The sequence below is a fragment of the Caenorhabditis briggsae genome (genome assembly GCF_000004555.2).
Source record: "Caenorhabditis briggsae complete genome, chrX, whole genome shotgun sequence".
NCBI classification, from domain to species: domain Eukaryota; kingdom Metazoa; phylum Nematoda; class Chromadorea; order Rhabditida; family Rhabditidae; genus Caenorhabditis; species Caenorhabditis briggsae.
In genome coordinates, this window is record NC_013491.2 from 21,237,868 (window position 1) to 21,257,080 (window position 19,213).

Here is a 19,213-nt window from a genome sequence, read left to right on the forward strand (position 1 = left end):
CGGATCGTCCACTTTGAGCCTATATATCTCATTTCTTTTGAAAGATATCAAAAAGTGGTTAACTAGTAAAATGTTTATAAGGATATCAGCAACATTTTACTAGTTAGTGACTTTTTGATACCTTTCACAGTAAATGAGATATATAGGCTCAAAGTGGACGAACCGGGTGTCGTTCTATTAGAGGTTTTACGGTATCTTCCACAAGAACCGAGATAAACTTGGGGAAAGTTAAAATCTGGGGTGAGAGGTTAATTCTTTTAAACTGTACAACATGGTTTTACATAATGAGCTATTTTTCAAAGAAAATCATAAATATGCGTAAAATCTAATTATCAAAAATTTATTAATTGCTGAAAAAAATGGTTCAAAAAAATTCGAAGAACCACTTAACGGAAATTATCAATATTTTCGTAAAGTTTTAATTTTTCGAACTCCCATTTTGATTTCCTGAAATGTTATTCCAATCCCAGCCATTTTTTCTGTTTTTTCCAATCTGTAGTTCCAGGATGCCGGAAAAACAAAACATTTCAACCCTCCGCGTTGGCGACACGTTGGTGACCGGAATCGTCGTCGTCAAGGGGATAAGAATTCCCGTTCATTTGCTTCTGACTATTATTTCTGAGGAAAAACAAGTCTGATAAATGTTTGTTTTGTTTGAACAAGTCTATACACACCTTTTCATTGTTAAATGATATTTGCTATTCAATAAGAAAGACTGGACATAGAACTCATTTGAAGGTTTCACTCATATTAATTTTTTAAAATGTTTCCTGTTTTCACTTTATCTTGTCAGACCCCAAAAACAATATTACTCTTTTTGAACGTTCATTTTGTGTATATCTTCTCTTTTTGAGACTTTCTTCTTCTTTTATCCCTTGCTTCTGCTTTTTCTTTCTCTTCTCTATCCCCTCCTTTTTGAATTTTAGTGTATGCGTGCTGTGTGTAAAAAAAGAAGAGTAAAGCATAAAAAGAAAAAGAAAGGTGGGTCCTTTTTTGTGGGAAAAGAAAAGGACAAAGAAAGAGGTCGTCATCGCAACATGGAAACATACGAAAAAGAAGAAAAAACGAGCAGAAACCAAATTGGTCCAAAATTTTTTTTGCAAGGGGACAAAAAAAAAGGAAATGAAGAGTTCAGTTTTTTTTCTAGGTGAGTTCAGGTGCAATTATTATTATTATTTCTCTTTTTTTTCTCTCCATTTTCGAGAAAAAAGTCTGACGTCAGGTGAGATGACAGGTGAAGTGAGAGATAGGCCTGAATTAGGAGAGAAGTAACACTTGAGTGTGTCATGAATTTTTAGAGAATCTAGATTTTAAAAAAAATTGAATCACTCATCTTTAAAATACATATTTTCCCGTAAATTTTGACTATTTTCCGCAAAATTGCCAAAATCGTTGAAGGCCTAGCCGGGCTCGGAAGGCCCGCAAGGAACTAATAGGAATTTTTTGAAACTTTGGGAGTGTGTGAATCAGACTTAGATTGACATCTTTGCATTGACAGAATTAGAAAATTCCTAGTTTTTCAGATATTTACCGATTTCTGAAACACGTTTTTTTAAACATTTTCAGCACAACGGGACTTCTGAAAACGGAAAATAAGTTTTTGTATATCTTATTGTGAAAACCATAGAATCTGCATTAATCTATCAAATTGTTAGTTCTGATCCATTTTATTTTAGCTCATTGAAAAGCTAATAAAAATCAATACACTCACAGATTATGGTTAATTGAATGAACAAAATTCTTTCCATGGACCGCTGTATGACGCCTTTCTCAAAAACCGAGGTGAACTAGGTTAAAATTGAGAACGTGGGAAATAGAAATGAAAACGTAAAATTGCAGATGATTAATAACAAAATACTATTTTTTTTGAACAGTCCAGAAAAATTTGGATTCTTTGAAAATGTTTCGGTTTTTCCGAAACTCCTTTTCATTTTTTTTTCACTTTCAAAATTGTTCAAAATCCTGAAAAAATCATCCAAATGTATTTCTGACACTCCACACAAATTTCACAATCTATTTTAATGAAATGAAAAGTCCGGATACCTGAAAATCTCTTTCTTTTGAAAAAATAACCAGGGCTCTTTTCCTCCGACACCGGAAATATATTGGCCTACTTTACTTCCGGTCACTCGGAGTCTCCTTATGGACGGCAGCCAGTTTTTAATAGTGTGCGGTCAAGGAGAAGAGAGAAAAAGATAGAGGGAAGACAGCTGGCACTGACTTGGAGAGGTTACTCGTATCGTTTTACACTTTTTCATGGAAAGGTCAAGAAAATGTTTTTACGAATTCTTATTGAACTATTTCTTTAAAAATTGAAAATGTCAAAAAATCAAAACTATACTGAAATCCTTTTAAATGTTCTCTGCACTTTGTAATTCCTCGAGATTCTCTGAAACAAATGCCATCAAATTCTTTTTAGAGGCACTTGTTTCGCTTATTCGTGTTGCCGGGAAACCGGCTCGAGTTCTTTTTGCATTTCTCTATTCTCTTTCCGCCAGCGTCGTTTTTCCACATTTTTCCATTTACGTTTGAGCCGCCGAGTGTCCCCCACTAAATTCATTTTCCCTCCGTCGTCACAATTTCTTGTGATTTTGTTTAAATTGTTATGAATTTTATTTTTTGATTTTCAAAAGGAAGAAGAAAATTGAGAATATCTTTCTTAATTTCTTGTTTTTATTTCTTACCGTCAAACCTGTAATAAAGATCGCCCCACACACTACCAAGTTTGAGTTTGATTATCTCAACCCTTATGCATGGTATGAAAAATGTGTCAACTGATAAAATGCTGGTGATATTATGATAAACAATTTATCAGTTAACAACTCTTTCATATCTTCGATAGGAATCAAAATAAACTGGCTCAAAGTTGATAGTTAAGGGATCCTTCCATCACAGGTTTAATGATGTACACTATTTGTATGTTTTCCTCAAAGCAAAAAATTTTCATTTCAGATTTTCTATATGTCACCGGTGATATTATGATTATTAATGGGTTGCAAGATTTCTACAGAATTTTGTGCGGAACATCCAGTCACCTCTGCAAACAAAGTGCATCCATCTGAGGTGAGAAAGGAAATGCATAACTTTGTATTGGCGCTACATAATGATTCTCATCCGTTTTCAAAAGTTTTTCAAAAAGTGTCAGATCGATGTCCTTCTGGAATTGACATGATTCGGTTTTATTAGGTTGTTCAATAAATAGTGGTCACTTTCACTTCGCTCTACCGCTGCTTATCCAATTTTGGACTTTTTCCAATTCTGTTTTTATATTTATAGACGTCACACAGTGCATGTTTAATAGACATTAAAAAATTCCGCATAGACTGTACAACGGCCGAGGATTCCCTCGATAACCGCCACTTACTCAAAAGTGTGTTTTTGTTCATGTTTCTCCAGGACCTCTAGAGCAAAAGACATTGGCGAACAAAGTGCAAAGTGTTAGGCGCAGACACCATCCCTCGAATCATCATTAAGTTTTGGTTCAAAAGATCCTAAGAAATAAATTATGATCTGGGGTTTAAACCAATATCGAAATGACTTAGTCTCAGTATCGATGACGATATTTCGAGGTTACTGGGGGAAGAGCCTCGGCTATTTCACGTGCAGTATCTTTGACAGTCCACCATCCTAATACCACCGTACAAAATAATGCTTATCAAACGGGAAGATCTCAGAGAGTCAGTCAAATCGTTCCACGCATTTTGACGGATTTTCAGAAAAAGGTACGATGTGACCTATCACTTTCACTATTCACCAGGGAACCGACAGAGGACTGTATCAACGAGTTAACCACTGGAGATGAGAAACGAGTACTTTATGGCAACCATGACAGTAAGCACCAATGGCTCCCTGTAAAAGGAACGGCGGAATTGGACTCAAAAGGGAATCTTCTAGAAAAAGTCCGATTTTGTTGATTTGGGTAGACAGTGCTGGGGTAATATCCCACAAGCTGCTTCCGGAGTCCGACATCATCTACTCTGACTCTACTGCTTTCAAATGGAAAGTGGGATTTAAGCTCCTCGTTCTCATCTCCAGAAAGGCTCGCTGTTTAAAACTTTGCATGACAACGAAAAACCACACAAATCTTTAAAGAGCCGTAACAAACACCATCCTCTAGGAATTCTGATTTTTCCAAACTGTCTTTCTGGAATTAAATTTCATGAACGAAAGAATGTCTAGAAATTTTTGAATTACTTTTTCGGCGCAAAGTCTGCAGAGTTCTACGCAAATGAAATTGCCTAATTACCATTGTGCTGGCAAGAAGTTATAAACTCCAATGGCAAATAAATTTATCAATGATTCTTGTTTTCCTTGAAAAAAAAACTACTCGAAGAAAAGTGACCCACTACTTATTGAACAACCTAATACGTTCTTGAGAAAAAAATTTGGGAGGCGTGGCTTCCTATCGAAACATATCTTTATAAAAAGGAGGTACTTCCTATAAACAAACCTTTTCTTTTTGAGTATGCTTCTTTTTTTCGTTTTCTTTCTTTTTGGCGCGCATCATATTTGAAGGTTCCATCTTTAGAGGTTGGTGGAAATTGGTATTATCAGAAAACTGACAATATTTTGCACAGTAGAATAGTGAAATTTTCCGCTGCAAATTCGATATATCGCCATTTGCACATTAAGATCGATTATCTCAATTTCTGTAACAGATACTAAAAATGTTTGGTTTGCGAAACTGTTAATGATATTGTGATAAAAATGTATCAATTGACAAATTATTTTTATATTTTATAGAAACTGAGATAAATGAGTTTAGCGAAAAGTCACTATTAGCATTTGAGTTACAATTTTTACGGTTTTTCAAAATCTATGCTGCCTTCTTATATTTGTTTGAAAGTAAGTTTTATCAAGAAATGTCGTTGATGTGAGACTGAAAAAAAATTCCGAAAAATAAAGAAGCGAGTGTTCCGATATCTCCCAGTTTCATTTGGACTAGAGATGAAGCCATAGAAAACCTTTCCGGGAAATTATGCAAAGATTTTTTTCCGTTTTTCAAGCTTTCATATCTGACCAAAAAATATAATTTCTGAAAAAAATATAATTTTCATTTTTCAGAAAAATATAACGGTTTCTCAAAAATTAAGACTGAGCAAGTTTATCCCTGAAACATTTTTATCATTTTTCATACATTTTGTTTTCTCAAAATTTTTTCTATGATGTCATAAATTCTGATTCGCTTTTCAGCTGAAAAATTATTTTTCTCTTTCTACGCGCCGAATTTATTACACTTCATTTTTTCCACTTTTTCTTAACTAAAAATTTGTAGCTTTTATATGAATACGTTGTTTCCAGCTGGCTTATTTTCACATATCTTTTTTTTTGTGCTCTTCATTTTTGTGTCCAAATTTCTGTGTGTGCTTCAAAATCTCAAAAAAGCAGACAAAAAAGAAAAACGAACACGACATTCCTCTCGTCAGTCTCTCCTCTTTCTTATCACTCTCTTTTTCTTATGTTGGCTTTTTCTCTTTTTTTTTCTTTTTTTTTCAGAATAAGTGAAAATTAGATATTGTGTTTCCTTGCGTTTTCTTGATTTTTCCGATCTTTCTGAAAAGTGTTTTAACTTGAAATGGATAATTTTTTAAAATACTTGAACCTAAGAAATCTTGAAGTACTTATAATTATCAAAAAATGATTCTCCCATCACAGCCTCCCTGCTTTTTCAGATTGTTGTTAAAATCATTGGGTTCAGTACCACTCTTTGTATTGATAAAGCCACTCCGGAAATCGAAAGAATACGTCAAAATAATGTAGAATATCTATTTTTTATCACATCCTCTCTCTCTCTCTATTTTTTACATTTTCTACTTCTGAATTTCAGCTCGCTACTACATCTCCTCCTATCAAAACAGTAGAGTTCATCAATCCGGACTTGCTTGTGGACGACAAACCATTATTCCAAAAAGTCCCTGTTATAACAAAGGAGCCAAAAGAGAAAATAGAAAAAGTGGTTACTCGACGTGTTTCATTGCAGGCTGAACCGAAAAAAGTCAGTTTTTTTCTTTTTGATTGAAAAGTTCGTTCTCAGGACATTTCCAAGAAGCATTATAAGAAATGGTCAATCTTTATTTTTTCAGAATTTGCCTCTCCCGCTTACTAGGTCTTCGTCGTTGAGCTCGATTATGGAGAACCGACCCCCGAGTGGGATTTCAAAGTTAGCTTGTTTAAATAAAAAAATATATGTAAATACATACAGTACCGGTCAATAAGATATACAAAAATGTGTTTTTTCAGTAGATTTTTGGCCATTTTCCCTATTTGCTCTGGATCTCGGCTATTTGCGATCACTTTGAAAATTACAGAAAGTGTAAAACATACCTAAATTGAAAACTATGCATTTACTGAACTTTTTGGAAAATTCATAGTTTTTCAGTTTTTTGCCGATTTCTAATTTTGAAGAGTGTAACTCTTCAAAATTTTTCAAGTGATTGAAAACTTGGCAACCGAGCTTAAAACTCCTGAAAATGGTCGAAACTGCCAAAAATTAACTGAAAAAGTACGTTATTCCTACGGCTGGTACGGTATATGTTTTTGGATATTCCAAAATTCGAAATTTTCAGTTCCTCTTACACTCGGCTTCAAAGACCAAAGAACAGCGCACTAAGACGTTTCACCATTGACACGTCTCGCGCCAAATCCAACCAGTTTGTCGTTTCTTTATGTTCGAAGAAAATAGGTATAATTGAATATCCGGAAGGTCGACCGGATAAACAACCATGCGATGTTTACTGGCACAATGTGGTACTTTCGGATATGAACAAAATTGTCACCTCGCCACACTCGAGAGTGAACAAGTTTCCAGGTTTTATTCCTTTTTGAGAATGGTTAAAAAATTAGGGGTTTTGTTTTTTAGGAATGACAGAACTGGCCAAAAAGATCTCGCTGACTCATGCGATTGCTTCTATGCAAAAGCTGTTTCCGGATGAGTACGCATTCTATCCAAAATCCTGGTTCCTTCCAGCACATCTCAACGATTTTCATGTAAACACATTTTACAGCTTCAATCAAAAACAATAAAGTTCTCAGGCATATTTCCGTAAGGCGCAAGCAATGGGTAAAACTGAAATGTGGTTCATTGTAAAACCAGATGAAGGAGCACAAGGTACTGGTATTTATTTGATAAGCAACCCAAGCCAAATTCGGGATACGGAGCAGCAACAATTGGTTCAGGTTTGTCTGAATTATCTGGGAAAGTTCAAAGTTTCTGAAATTTTCAAATTTTCGAAATTTCTGTGATTCGGAATATTTAAAGTTCAATGAATTTTTTTTTAATTTTTTAAAATTCCTGAAAGTTGGGATGTTTTAAATTTTATGAAATTCGGGATTTTTATGAATTTTCTGAAGTTAACAACTGTAAATTTCAGGAATATGTGGCAAATCCAATGTTGATGGGTGATAAGTTAAAATTTGATTTTCGTGTCTATGGAGTCATTAAGAGCATTAATCCTCTATCGATTTATGTGGCTAGAGAAGGTATGTGGCTAGAGAAGCAGCTTTTTATTTTCACATTTTGACAAATATTTCGGCTCTTTCAGGAATGGCTCGATTCTGTACCGAGAAATATGAAAAGCCCGACTCGTCAAACTTCAAAAATCTGTACGCTCATCTCACGAATTATTCACTGAACAAGTCAAACGAGTCGTACGTGCATAGCAACACTCTTCAGGATCAGACCAAAGGTGGGTGAGGTGGAAGGAAGAAAGGATTATAATGGAGAATATTAGAAAAAAGATTGGGAATAGAACCGAGATTATGTTTATCATAATATCACCAATATTTTCTCTGTTAACAAAATTTATATGAACCGAGATAATTAGGTTTGAAATGCACGTGGAGTGTGGTTCTATTTGAGCGTGTTCCGTCAAGTGGATAATTTTGACTTTATTGCTACTGAACAATAAAATTTAAAGATCAGTATGAAAATTCTAGATTTTTAAGTGTTCAAAACTTTTAAAATTCACAACTTCCTAGTTTCCCTAATTCCAGGTAGCAAACGGCTTCTCTCAACGGTTTTCCACCAATTGGAGTCTCGAGGTGTCAAAACAAAACGACTATGGCATGACATCAAGTTGATCTTGGTGAAGACCACACTCGCCATGCTACCTGAAATTATGCTTCACTACGAACATCACTTCCATGACTCACCTGGTCCTCAGTGTTTTCAGGTATTATTTTCAGTGTTTTTTTTTTGAAAATTAAAAACAATTCAAATTTCAGATAATGGGATTCGACGTGATGATCAAAGACGACGGAACGCCAATTTTATTGGAAGTGAATGCGGCTCCGTCTCTCACTGCTGACCATATCGTACCGTGTCCAGGACGATCGTTAACAGAAGGAGGACAAAGAGTTAGGAGTATTGTGGATGAGGTGATTAAAAATGATTACTTCATCCTTATTTTATGTTTTTTAGGTCATCAAACTCCCACTGGTCCGGGACACTCTTTTACTTGTGTTAGGACTAATGGATGAGGAATACCAAACCACTAATAGTTTGAAAGGAGAAATAAAGTCTCTCGATGACTTCCAAGCTACGAAACAACGGCGTAAGCCTCATTTGAGCGAGGTAATTTTTGAAAACATTTTATTGATCTAAATTTAAAAGTTCAGATCTTCCCAACACGCTACGGTGCACACAGTGGCCATTTGCTATTTCTGGACAAGGCCATGTACATTTACATGCAATTTGTGCAACTACGTAACAATGTAAATATCACTGGTGCCGGATTGAAGCAATTTGTGAGGTAGAAAGAGAAATAACACATTTTTTGCTAGTTTTTTGGTGTTTTAGGAAGTGCAATCTAGCAGATATTATTCCGATTGTGCAAGTGGACGCGAAGGTTGCAGAGATCAGCTATTATTTCACTGGGGATCGGAAAACCAGTGCAAATGGTGAGGAATGCATTTCTAGAAGTTTTTAGTTACTAGAGGGGTGTTTCTGGAAATAAAGAGAGGTCCTATGACAACGTATTAGAAGCAACACTTGAAGAAGATGTCAAAAAAAATAAGTTTCCAGGGCTACCTTTCCACGCCTTCCTGATGTTCCTATTCTTCATTGCTGAGAAGAAGTTCAGTTTGGAATCTGATCTGTTATCCAAAGTTCAAAGACTTCTTTCTTTTTGTGATATGAGTCTACGTCATTATGGAGTACGATCTGCAAGGCTGAGGCGCGCTGAAGTTGATTCGAATGTTGGGTAAGTTCTAAAGCTCTGAATGACGAAACTTTGTTTTAACGGTTTGATTGCAGAAGCGTCGAAATTTACATGTTACCTTCGAGAATGGCTCGGAGCCGGTCAACTAGATATGGAAGAAAGGTAACAACATTTTTTACGCTAATTTAATTTAATTTCAAATTGTTAGGAAAATGGTATGGACTCTAACAACAATTCTAACAGCTTCAGTCACTTGCCACGGATATCGGAGCGCTTTCAACTGTAATAGGCTACTCTTTTTTCCTATTGTACATGTTTCCAAATGCGAAGTTATTTTTCAAAAGATGCCAAACTATATTTATTTTAATTATCTCATTCAAAATAACACTAGAATGAATTGAGTGAAGTGAAAAGAATTTTCTCAGGGAATTGAGAATAAAAAACTAACGTCAACATTTGTCTTCAGAGGTTGAAAAAATTTATTAGGATTCAAAACACACAACACTCTCAAAATGGAATGGCAGAGCAACCTATTATCAGAAAAATGTTTTTTTGGAAGCGTAGTTATTAGTTTGAGAAACAGTTTGAGAAAATATTCATTGGAAATTACTCAGACTTGGAAAATCATGGCTCGTCCCGGCGGAACCGGATTTCTCGGTTTTTTTTCCAGATATGACTCCGCGCATATTTGTAAAAGAATCAGCAATTCAAAAAACTACTTAAAAACAGTAAAGATTACTGGGTGTTACACCAAAAATTGAATACCGCAAAACATTTAGTAGAAGGGCCGCATGTTGTCAAACTTGAGAAAATTTTTCTCATGTCCGTTTCTATGCGAAATATGAATAATGGGGTTTAAATAATAAACGGGAATTTTAAAGTTTGAATGGGTTTTGAGAATTAAGGTGAATTATTATTATACGGGGGTTTTCAAAAAGTGTCAGGACCATGTTTGGGGAAGTCCCCAAAATGTTCCAAAGCGCTGCATTTTCTTGTTTTTTTTGCTTATTTCAGTTGATTTATTCGTTTTTCAAATAAATGATTTCCTTTTTCTGCCTTCTTTCATGTTTTTAAAGTTTTTTAAACATTTCAACGTTTTCTGATAAGAAGAGACACATCTATCTCTACGTGTCTTCGTATGCTCTTTTACACTTTTTTGTCCTCTATCTTCTCCCTCTTTTCTTTTCCACTTTTTACCCCATTGTTTATATCGTGCGGTCTGATGGAAGTTGCATGTCTCCACTTTCACTGAAATCTAATTTTTATTATTATTCTCGTGAATGTATATAAATTATTAACACAGTAATTAAAAATCGGTTTCTAATCGTCATAATCATTGTATTCATCACTTTCTTTGGTTTCGCGTTCGTCTTCCTCTGCTTCATAGGAGAACTCTGTTCTTAATCCCGAATACCTTTGAACATCGCACTGCTCCACAACAACGTGTCCCACAATTTGCTTTTTTCTTCTAATCCTATCATGTCATACGCCTTAGTTTCAGCTGATTTCCATCAACTTTGAAAGTCTCCATACCGCGGACATTCCGATAACTAGAAACTTTCAGCGCCCCTGGAACAGTAGTATTCAGCATTGAACTTCAAAAAACAGGCTTTGAAGTTCGGTATAACATTTTCCTTGTGGTTATTTTTTGTTTCAGATGTGGATCAACCGGTTCTGGAGGATTAATAACGATCATCGAATGAACTTCGCAAACGCGCAATCCATGCAAATTGTGGGGCACGTCGTTGTGGAGCAGTGCGATGTTCAAAGGTATTCGGGATTAAGAACAGAGTTCTCCCATGAAGCAGAGGAAGATGAACGCGAAACCAAAGAAAGTGATGAATACAATGATTATGACGATTAGAAACCGATTTTTAATTATTGTGTTAATACTTTATATACATTTATGAGAATAATTAAAAAAATTAGATTTCAAATTGTGAAAGTGAAGACATGCAAATTCCATCAGACGGAGAAGATAGAGTGCACTGAAGTGTAAAAGAGCATACGAAAACACGTAGCTTGTATCTCTTCTTACCAAAAAACGTTGAAATGTTTAAAAAAAACTTTCAAAGCATGAAAGAAGACAGAAAAAGAAAAAAGTGATTTTAAAAACGAATAAATCAACTGAAATAAGCAAAAAACAAGAAAATTTAGCACTTCGGAACATTTTGGGGATTTCCCCAAACATCGTCCTGACACTTTTTGAAAACCCCCGTCTAATATTTAAACCCCCGTTAATTCTCAACACCCCTTCAAATTTTCAAAACCCCTGTCTAAAATTGAAACCCCCTGTCATATATTTAAACCCCCTTTAAACCATATAGAGCCCATTTTACCAGTTGACCACTTTTGTAAATCTTTGACAGGAAACGACATGAAGCAGTTAAAAGTTCAAAAATAGGGGATCCTTCGAGTTTCACGGTATATCAACAATTCCGACAAAAACATTTTCAGTGAAAATAGACATTATTACAAAAATTGAAAAAAAGCGCGCATTTCTCTCATAATTTAAAACATAAGTTAATTTCATTTTTGCTCATTTGATTTTTTTTCTGCACGAATTCATCAAGAACTTCCCTAATCAAAATGTTTTCAACTTCCACGTGAATGAATTATCAAAATTAACATCTAGTCAAAATTTTGGCATCTTCCACATGAGTTAACCATCAAAGTTGAAGTTCAAAGCTCATTATAGCCGATTGGCTCTGTTTTCTAATTTTTGTGAAAAGTAAATTTTGAAAAAAAAATTTCTATGCTGTGTTCTTAGAAGACTTTGTGTGCTTTTTTATTGAAGGATTAATTCAATTTTTCAAAAGTATCCCGAGAGTTGTACTCCAGCTGAAACGCGATACTTCTTTATTTTAACGAGACTGACCAACTACTTCGTTTCGAGTGGTAGGGCAGACGAATGAGTAATTTGGAATAAACGGTCGAAATTTTATTTCAAAATTTTAAGGATATACATACATAGTCCTTTTTCCTGAATTGGAAACTCTCAGATCTCTAAATACTTTCTATAATCCAAAGTTTTATGGTGGGAATCAGAACTCTAAATGTTTTTCCCATACACTCGAATTTATTGCTCTTTGTTCGAGTCTAGACAAGAAAACAGATCATGGAGACTTTAGAAAATCCGTTTTTGCGAATGGCCAACCACATAATGCGTACACACTCAGTCCCCTCAAAAAAAGAAGATGTGCGATAAAACTCAATACGCTTTTTGATGGAGATCCGTTATTTTCGATTTTTTTCTGAGTATCTTTCTCCGCTTCTAACTTTTTGACACTTTCTTGAAAACTAAAATCTACCTTAAAATTGATATAAACAGTTTTTAATTGTTATTGAGATCTGTCAGACCATAAAAACTAATAGCAGACCGAATTTGGTCTGACAGATTTTTCCTCTGGTAAAAAATTATTAATTATGAAAATTTTTTAATTATAAAATTATTTATAAATGTATTAATTATAATTTTTTTCTTTTTTGTATTTGTTCTTTGTACAATTAACAATTTTCATCTCAGATAGTCTATTGGTTTTTTAGAAAGCTTTCGAAGAGAAAAAACTTTCTCAAAAACAACCAAAACCTTCTGAGTAGGAAGTCGTTTCCGTCATTCTTCACTTTCCCAGATGGAAAAAGTCCAACATTCCCAAACTTTTTTTTCTTATCTGAAAAAAAGGGAAAACGCATAAATCATACTTCGCCCCATTTGGTCCATCTTCTTCCTTTTTCCCACATTTTTTCTTGCAGCTTTTTTCGTGAACAGGGACCATAAGAATCGTCAAGTGCATTCATCCTCTTCTTCATTTCCTCTTCTTGTTTCTCCTCTTCTAGTCAGTCAAGTTATGTTCTTTTTTGGAAGTCTTTTTGGAATTGAGATCTTCGTTTACCGAGAACACATTCATTTTTAATGAAGGTGCTCTTTCAAACGCTTCAAAGTCATCACCCCTCTTTGATGAGAAATAATAATTTGAAGGGGGACACTCACTGAGCAAAAACTGTTTGCTCTATTTTTAGCTCCCAAAAAAGTGTGTACAATTTTTTTTCTCGTATCCGGATAACTAGATCAGATTGCGTGCCAAACTTTATCAAACAAGTTGGCAACTTTCGTCTTTCTGAATACTCTCAATCAAACATCATGATTTCGAAAAAGACATGTTTCATTTACGGGGGGAATCAAATTTTTTTCTTCTCTGACTCTCATGGGAAACAAAATTGAATATGGAGACTCGGAAATTTTTGCCAAGAAGATTTTCCCATTCTAGGCAATAGAGTGTTCAGAGATTAAGTCTCGTTTCTTCAGACGTTCCATGAATTTTTTTGTGAGCACACATCTTTTCAGGATTTGCTATTTTTGGGGATTTTCTTGGAACTCCTTTTTTGAAGAAGTGATAATTTTCATTTGCTATTTGCAATACTTTGAAGCAAAATTCGTTTTGGAATCATTTTTCCAGTGGTTTTGTGGCTCAAGGAAAACCTCAATATATTGTAAATCCGGATTTTGATGAAGATTTCAAGATAACTTAAAAATAGCCTATCTAGACAGTTCGGAGATGTTTTGAAGCCGCTGACCAGTTTCAGCCCAGTTTCCTTAAACACTTTAATAGGACGCCACACCAAACTTTTAACTTTGAGCCAATTTATCTCGATTTCTGTGAGAGATTTCTAAAAGGGATCAACTGACAAAATATTTGTGATATTACGATATACATTTTGTTAGTTGTTAACTTTTTTATATCTTTTGAAGGAAAGAGATATACGGGCTCAAAGTTGGCGACTATGGGGTCGTTCTATTAGCGATTTTCAAAGGCGCTTTTCTCAACTTCTATGTTTCAGAACATTACATTTGCTGGGTTATACTTAAAATCAAATAAAATGTCAAATTCAAGGTATTTTCTAAAAAAATTATTTTTATCTTTTCACGATTCCAGATTCATTAAAAAATTGGAAATAACATTTCCGAGAATATTTCTGAAATATTAAAATTTTATCCAACTTTGAGTGTAACGCAGTTAATTTCCTGTTCTGAAACGTCCTAGAAGTTAAACAAAATTAGTTTTGAGAATGCAGTTTTGCATTGAAAAGGCGAATTTTGATGCTTCAACTTCTTGAATTTTCACTGTTCTATCAATTTTCAATGATTTTCGACTTCCATTCGTATGTTTTTCCCCAAGGTGAGGTCTAATCTCAATTCCAAGCAAATCTTCCTAATCTAATCCTTGCCATATCTTAAAAATAATAGAGACTCTCTGACAATTCTGACTCATATGTATGTGTTAATTTCCAAAACACCATTTCGGCGTGTTTGCCCTTCTGCGGATCCAAACTGCACAACAATACTAATTACGTCACTGTGGAGTCTTGAGAAAAAAGGGAGGAGGCGAAGGAAATCCTTCAAAACATAAAGAAATAAGATGGGTGGCAATTTTACAAATTTTCTTCATCTCGAATTTCCTTGAAATTTTGGAACTACATATGAAGAGAGAACATGTTCAATTTGGCGAGGTCACTTTCTTAAGAATAAAAAATTTCCGAATTTGAACTTTTGTTTTTTTTTCCAGCTGTCTCTATTGCCCCACTAAATCAGAAAATCAAATCAAGTCAAGAAAAAAAATTAATTGACCCGCAGGTGTTGTTAGTTCTAAATTTATGTGTGATCTGGACAATTTCATCAGTGGATTTTTCATCTAAAAATTGAAGAAAAAGAAGCTTAGTAGAAGTGATCTATGGAGTGAGCTGTCCTTAGATTTAGCATTTCAAAATCGAATTTGGTCGATGAAAGTTAGAAAATTTTCAGTTTTCATAGATCAGGAAGATAAGAATGAATTTTTATGTTGGAAAATCAAAATTTCTAAAATATGTTAGGAATACACTTTTAATGAGCTTTACGGTATAAATTCTAAATTACTGTTCTTCAAACCATCAACTTTGAGCTCATATATCTCGTCTTCTGAGGAAGATATCAAAAAGTGGTCAATTGACAAAATGCTCATCATAATATCATTAACATTTTATCAGTTGACATAACCTTGATATCTCTCATAAGAACCGAGATGAATTGGCTCAAAGTTAGAAAAGCGGTCATTCTGTTATATAAAATATACATTTTTGCTTTTTTAATGTCTCAATGGATTTCGAAGTTCTCGAAAATTGTAAACTTCAGAAAAGGTCCTCTAAAGTTTAAAGTCCAAGATATAGGACAATTTTTTCTCCCACACAACCACGAATTTCATCTCCTCGTGTTATTTTCATCCAACCTCTCCTTTTTTTCTTATTTTATCTCTCATTTTTTCTTGAGGCATACATACAGACCACAAATCTTGAATCCATGGTGACCGGCAGTGATTCTCTCACACCCACTGACACTCGCTTTTTTCTTATCTTCCCTTTTTTTTGTCGATTTTTTTGCCTGTTGCTAATTTTGGTCTCAAACATGTTCAAAAATCGGGCTGATAGTAGATTTGAAATATATTCTGAAACTTCAAAATTAGTTAGAGGAAATTCAAAAGTCAGAAGACCAATTTCTTGAATCAAAATCAGAAATCCCAACTTTGGAAAATTGAGGATGCCAACGTTACACATACTAATCCCGTTATTCTAATTCACTTCCAATACAGCTCATCTGTTCAATGACCAATTTTGAATGGATAGGAATTTCCAGAAAATGATATCAGCCGCTAATTTTTTTGTATGATCTTTGCTAGAAAACAGATTTTCAAAAGGAAATAGGATTTTTTCCGTTTTCTGAATTTTTGGCTGTGACGTCTCACACAGAGAAAAATTTGCAACATTCTTTGCTCTGTATCTTCTTTTCAAATTCTCTTCACTTCCTGGCGGCATCTTCTCAAAAGATGGCAGGTGTCATAAATGACACCTCGTTCCCTTTTCCTTCTTTTTTTTGTCAAAATTTTCATATCCTCCTACTCCTCCATCATCTTCATGGCCCCCATCACGACGACCACAAAGAAGTAGCAGAAAGTGACAATTTTTGTAGTGTAATATTTTTTACTTTGTTGAAATCCGGAGGCGTTCCGTACTTGTAGTGTTGTGTTTATTTTTGAGATACATTTTTGAGAATTCTGATTGTTGGACTACGAATTTCTTATTCCTACGAGGAGAGACTAGAATTCGGAATTGTTCTGAGAAAATCCTAATTTCAAAGAAAGTCACGTTAACAATTTAAGATACAGATTCAAGTTCTCAGAATTGAATTGGGAGAAACTTGCGCTAATAAACGTTTAGATTTTTCTGAATTTCTGAATTTCTACATATCCGTATTTTCGAATTTTTTGAATTTCTGAATTTTTGAATTTCTGATTTTTTGGATTTCTGGATTTCTGAATTTCCGAATTTCTGAATTTTTGAATTTCTGAAGTTCCAAATTTTTGAAGTTTTTGCATTTTTCAAAAGAATTTTTCTTCTATGGGTTTTTATTTATGAACTTCGGTGATCTAAAAAGTCCTGTATCTTTCTATTTTGCCTTTCTCCATATTTTTAAAATTTTTCAAATAAAAATATAGAATTCGTCACTTGAATCTTCATCCCCCTCCTCCGTGTCCCATTTTCTTAATGTAAACCAATTGACACCACACTTTTTCGCACCATTTCCTTTTTTTTTTGCACCCTCTTCATATTTATGAAAACTTCCAGTTTCCTCAGTTTTATAGGATTTGTACAGTGGCAATCTCGACGTCATCACTTTATCCAAACCTGAAACTCCGCCTACTTTGGCATATCCGCTTCATTTTTGGAGTTTTTTCGGCGAGTTCCTTTTTAAAATCCACTTCTTACTCTCATCTTCTTTATCTCAAAAAATCTCAAACCAAATCATAGTTTTTCGCGGCCTACGCAGGTACTAAAATTAGCAAACTTCTGGCGCCTACTATTTTCCCACAGGACCATGCGCAGAAAGCAGTTTATCTGCTTTTTTGCCAGCTTTTTTATGACGTTAGAATCACACAAAAATTTTTATCTATTTTTAAAGAAGAAATCTCTCAGGAGTTTGGGAAAAATCTTGATTGAGAAGAGAACTACAGCTTTATTTTAGGAAAAGTTTCATTTAGGTGGTCAAAAGCTTTACTGGCTATTAGTCTACCAGAGCAGACAGAAACAAAAAACAAGGGAAAGTTGACTAATTGGGAAAATGAAAAGTCTCCAAAACATGAACCGAATTTTTTTTTCTTCTAGCTACTAAAAAAACTGCAAAAGTTTAAATTTCTTAATCCTCCACTAACTATTGTTGCAAATTCCAAAGAAATAGACCCGGGCGTCTTTTTTTTTGTTTACACAAAGTGTGTTCAACGAGATAGCCTGGCGCTCCATGTCCAGGCTTTCATTATTTTTTATACTAGATATGGACTACTCGTTTTTTATTAAGTAAATATTGCATACGTAGTCGTGTGTATATGTAAGTAATAGAGAGAGGGAGGGAAATTGAGAAGACGTGTAAAAATGATCCGGAATTGGGAAAGTGTATTGTGATGCGTTCTTTGGATTTGAACTGGTCTGGTATCATGAATCTGAATTTCTTAGTTTTAAAATTTCTGAATTCGTAAATTCTTTAATTTCGATATTCTCAAGAATTTTGAAATGTTGAATTTCCAAAATTCTGAATTTCAGAATTTTCTGATTTCTTGGAATTTCAGAGTTTATAAACTTTTTTAGTGTCTTAAAATTTTGAATTCTTTTAATTTCCTCTAATTTACTGGAATTTCTAAACTTCAGAATGAATTCCATAAAATTGTCAAGATTCCAAGTTGTTTACAATTTTCAAATTTCCAAATTTTGAATATTACTAACTTTTCTGAATTATGGAAATTCTGAATTTTTCAGAATTTTAGAATTATCAAACATTTTAATTCTTATGTTTCTTATTATTGAAATTTTCTGATTCTTGTGTTTTTTTTTTAATTTTTAAGCTTCTGAATTCCTGAATTCCTGAATTTCTGACTGTTTGAAGCTTTGAATTTTTTTTTTGGAATGTCAGCTTTTTGAATTCAGAGGGCTTTTCGTATTTTTTTGGATTTTCTAATTTTCTCAGACTAATTTTCTGAATTTTTTTTTGAAATGTCTTAATTCTCGATTTTCTAATTTAATTCTTAATTTTCTAATAATTTCGAAGTCCGGAACTTTTTTTAAAAAAAAATTCGGGGTTTTGGGATTCCGTTGTTTTTGAATTGAAGAAATTGAAAATTTCTGAGTTTCCTGAGTTCCTGAGTTTCTTCAGTTCCTGAATCCCTGAATTCCTGAGTTTCCGAATTTCTGAGTTCCTGAAGTCCTGAGTTTCTGAGTTCTTGAATTCTAGAATTTCGACTTCATGAATCCCTAATTTTTTGGAATTCCGAATTTCGCAATTTCTTGGAATTGTAGAACTATTAGAAATTTTCGAATTTCTTGATCTTTACCTTTCAGAATCCCTGAATTTTTAAGTTTCTGAATTTTTGAACTTTTTATCTCCTCTACGGACTCTTCTCACTCTCATTCCTCAACCACAAACTCCAACACAAACTAGCTCATCCTTAATCCAGCTCTATTTCAAATCCATGCAAACTTTTACCTATTCACGTACCTCTCTCAAACCCAAATATTCCAAAATCTCACGTGATCACTATATACCTCACGTGGGGACCCGTCTGTGTACATAGATACATACCTGCGACACTTAATTTGCATTTTGTGGTTCAAAAACTTTTTTTTGCTTGGTTCTCCCATGATCATAAAACTCTCCCTAGTTTTTTTAGAGGGCAAGGTGTACTCTTTTTTTTTGAAAACCAAAGTACATAAAGGAACCTGGAAAGGATATTTTTTCCAATTTTTAAACAATTTCCTTGATATATAACTAAATATTCTTTCTTTTTTAATGTTTTAAATAACATGTTCCTCAGGAAGTGCTCTTTTTATGTGCTCTTCTCACATGTTGCCCTCATTTGGAAGCAGATGAACTATGACTGTGATTTATGACATTTTCGACCAGTCTCTGTAGAGGAAGTGAAGTGCTTTGATTTTTAAAATGTATGTTTTGAGAGTTTGAACTTGGAAAACGAGCTGGTCGA

General features: G+C 34.1%; 1 protein-coding gene across 1 annotated transcript in view; it reads left to right on the forward strand.

Moving 5' to 3' along the window:
• Positions 1–11,022, forward strand: part of Cbr-ttll-11 — a gene marked incomplete at both ends in the record, with an annotated part of 13,186 nt that extends 2,164 nt beyond the window's left edge. The window contains 15 exons of the mRNA XM_045240792.1: positions 5,828–5,995; positions 6,084–6,160; positions 6,567–6,808; positions 6,860–6,987; positions 7,033–7,176; positions 7,371–7,479; positions 7,542–7,685; positions 7,993–8,171; positions 8,224–8,376; positions 8,420–8,572; positions 8,617–8,750; positions 8,798–8,898; positions 9,023–9,200; positions 9,254–9,320; positions 10,816–11,022. Coding sequence (XP_045094327.1) covers positions 5,828–5,995; positions 6,084–6,160; positions 6,567–6,808; positions 6,860–6,987; positions 7,033–7,176; positions 7,371–7,479; positions 7,542–7,685; positions 7,993–8,171; positions 8,224–8,376; positions 8,420–8,572; positions 8,617–8,750; positions 8,798–8,898; positions 9,023–9,200; positions 9,254–9,320; positions 10,816–11,022 — 2,184 coding nt within the window. The remainder of the gene's footprint in view (positions 1–5,827; positions 5,996–6,083; positions 6,161–6,566; positions 6,809–6,859; positions 6,988–7,032; positions 7,177–7,370; positions 7,480–7,541; positions 7,686–7,992; positions 8,172–8,223; positions 8,377–8,419; positions 8,573–8,616; positions 8,751–8,797; positions 8,899–9,022; positions 9,201–9,253; positions 9,321–10,815) is intronic.
• Between the last annotated feature and the right edge of the window lie 8,191 nt (positions 11,023–19,213).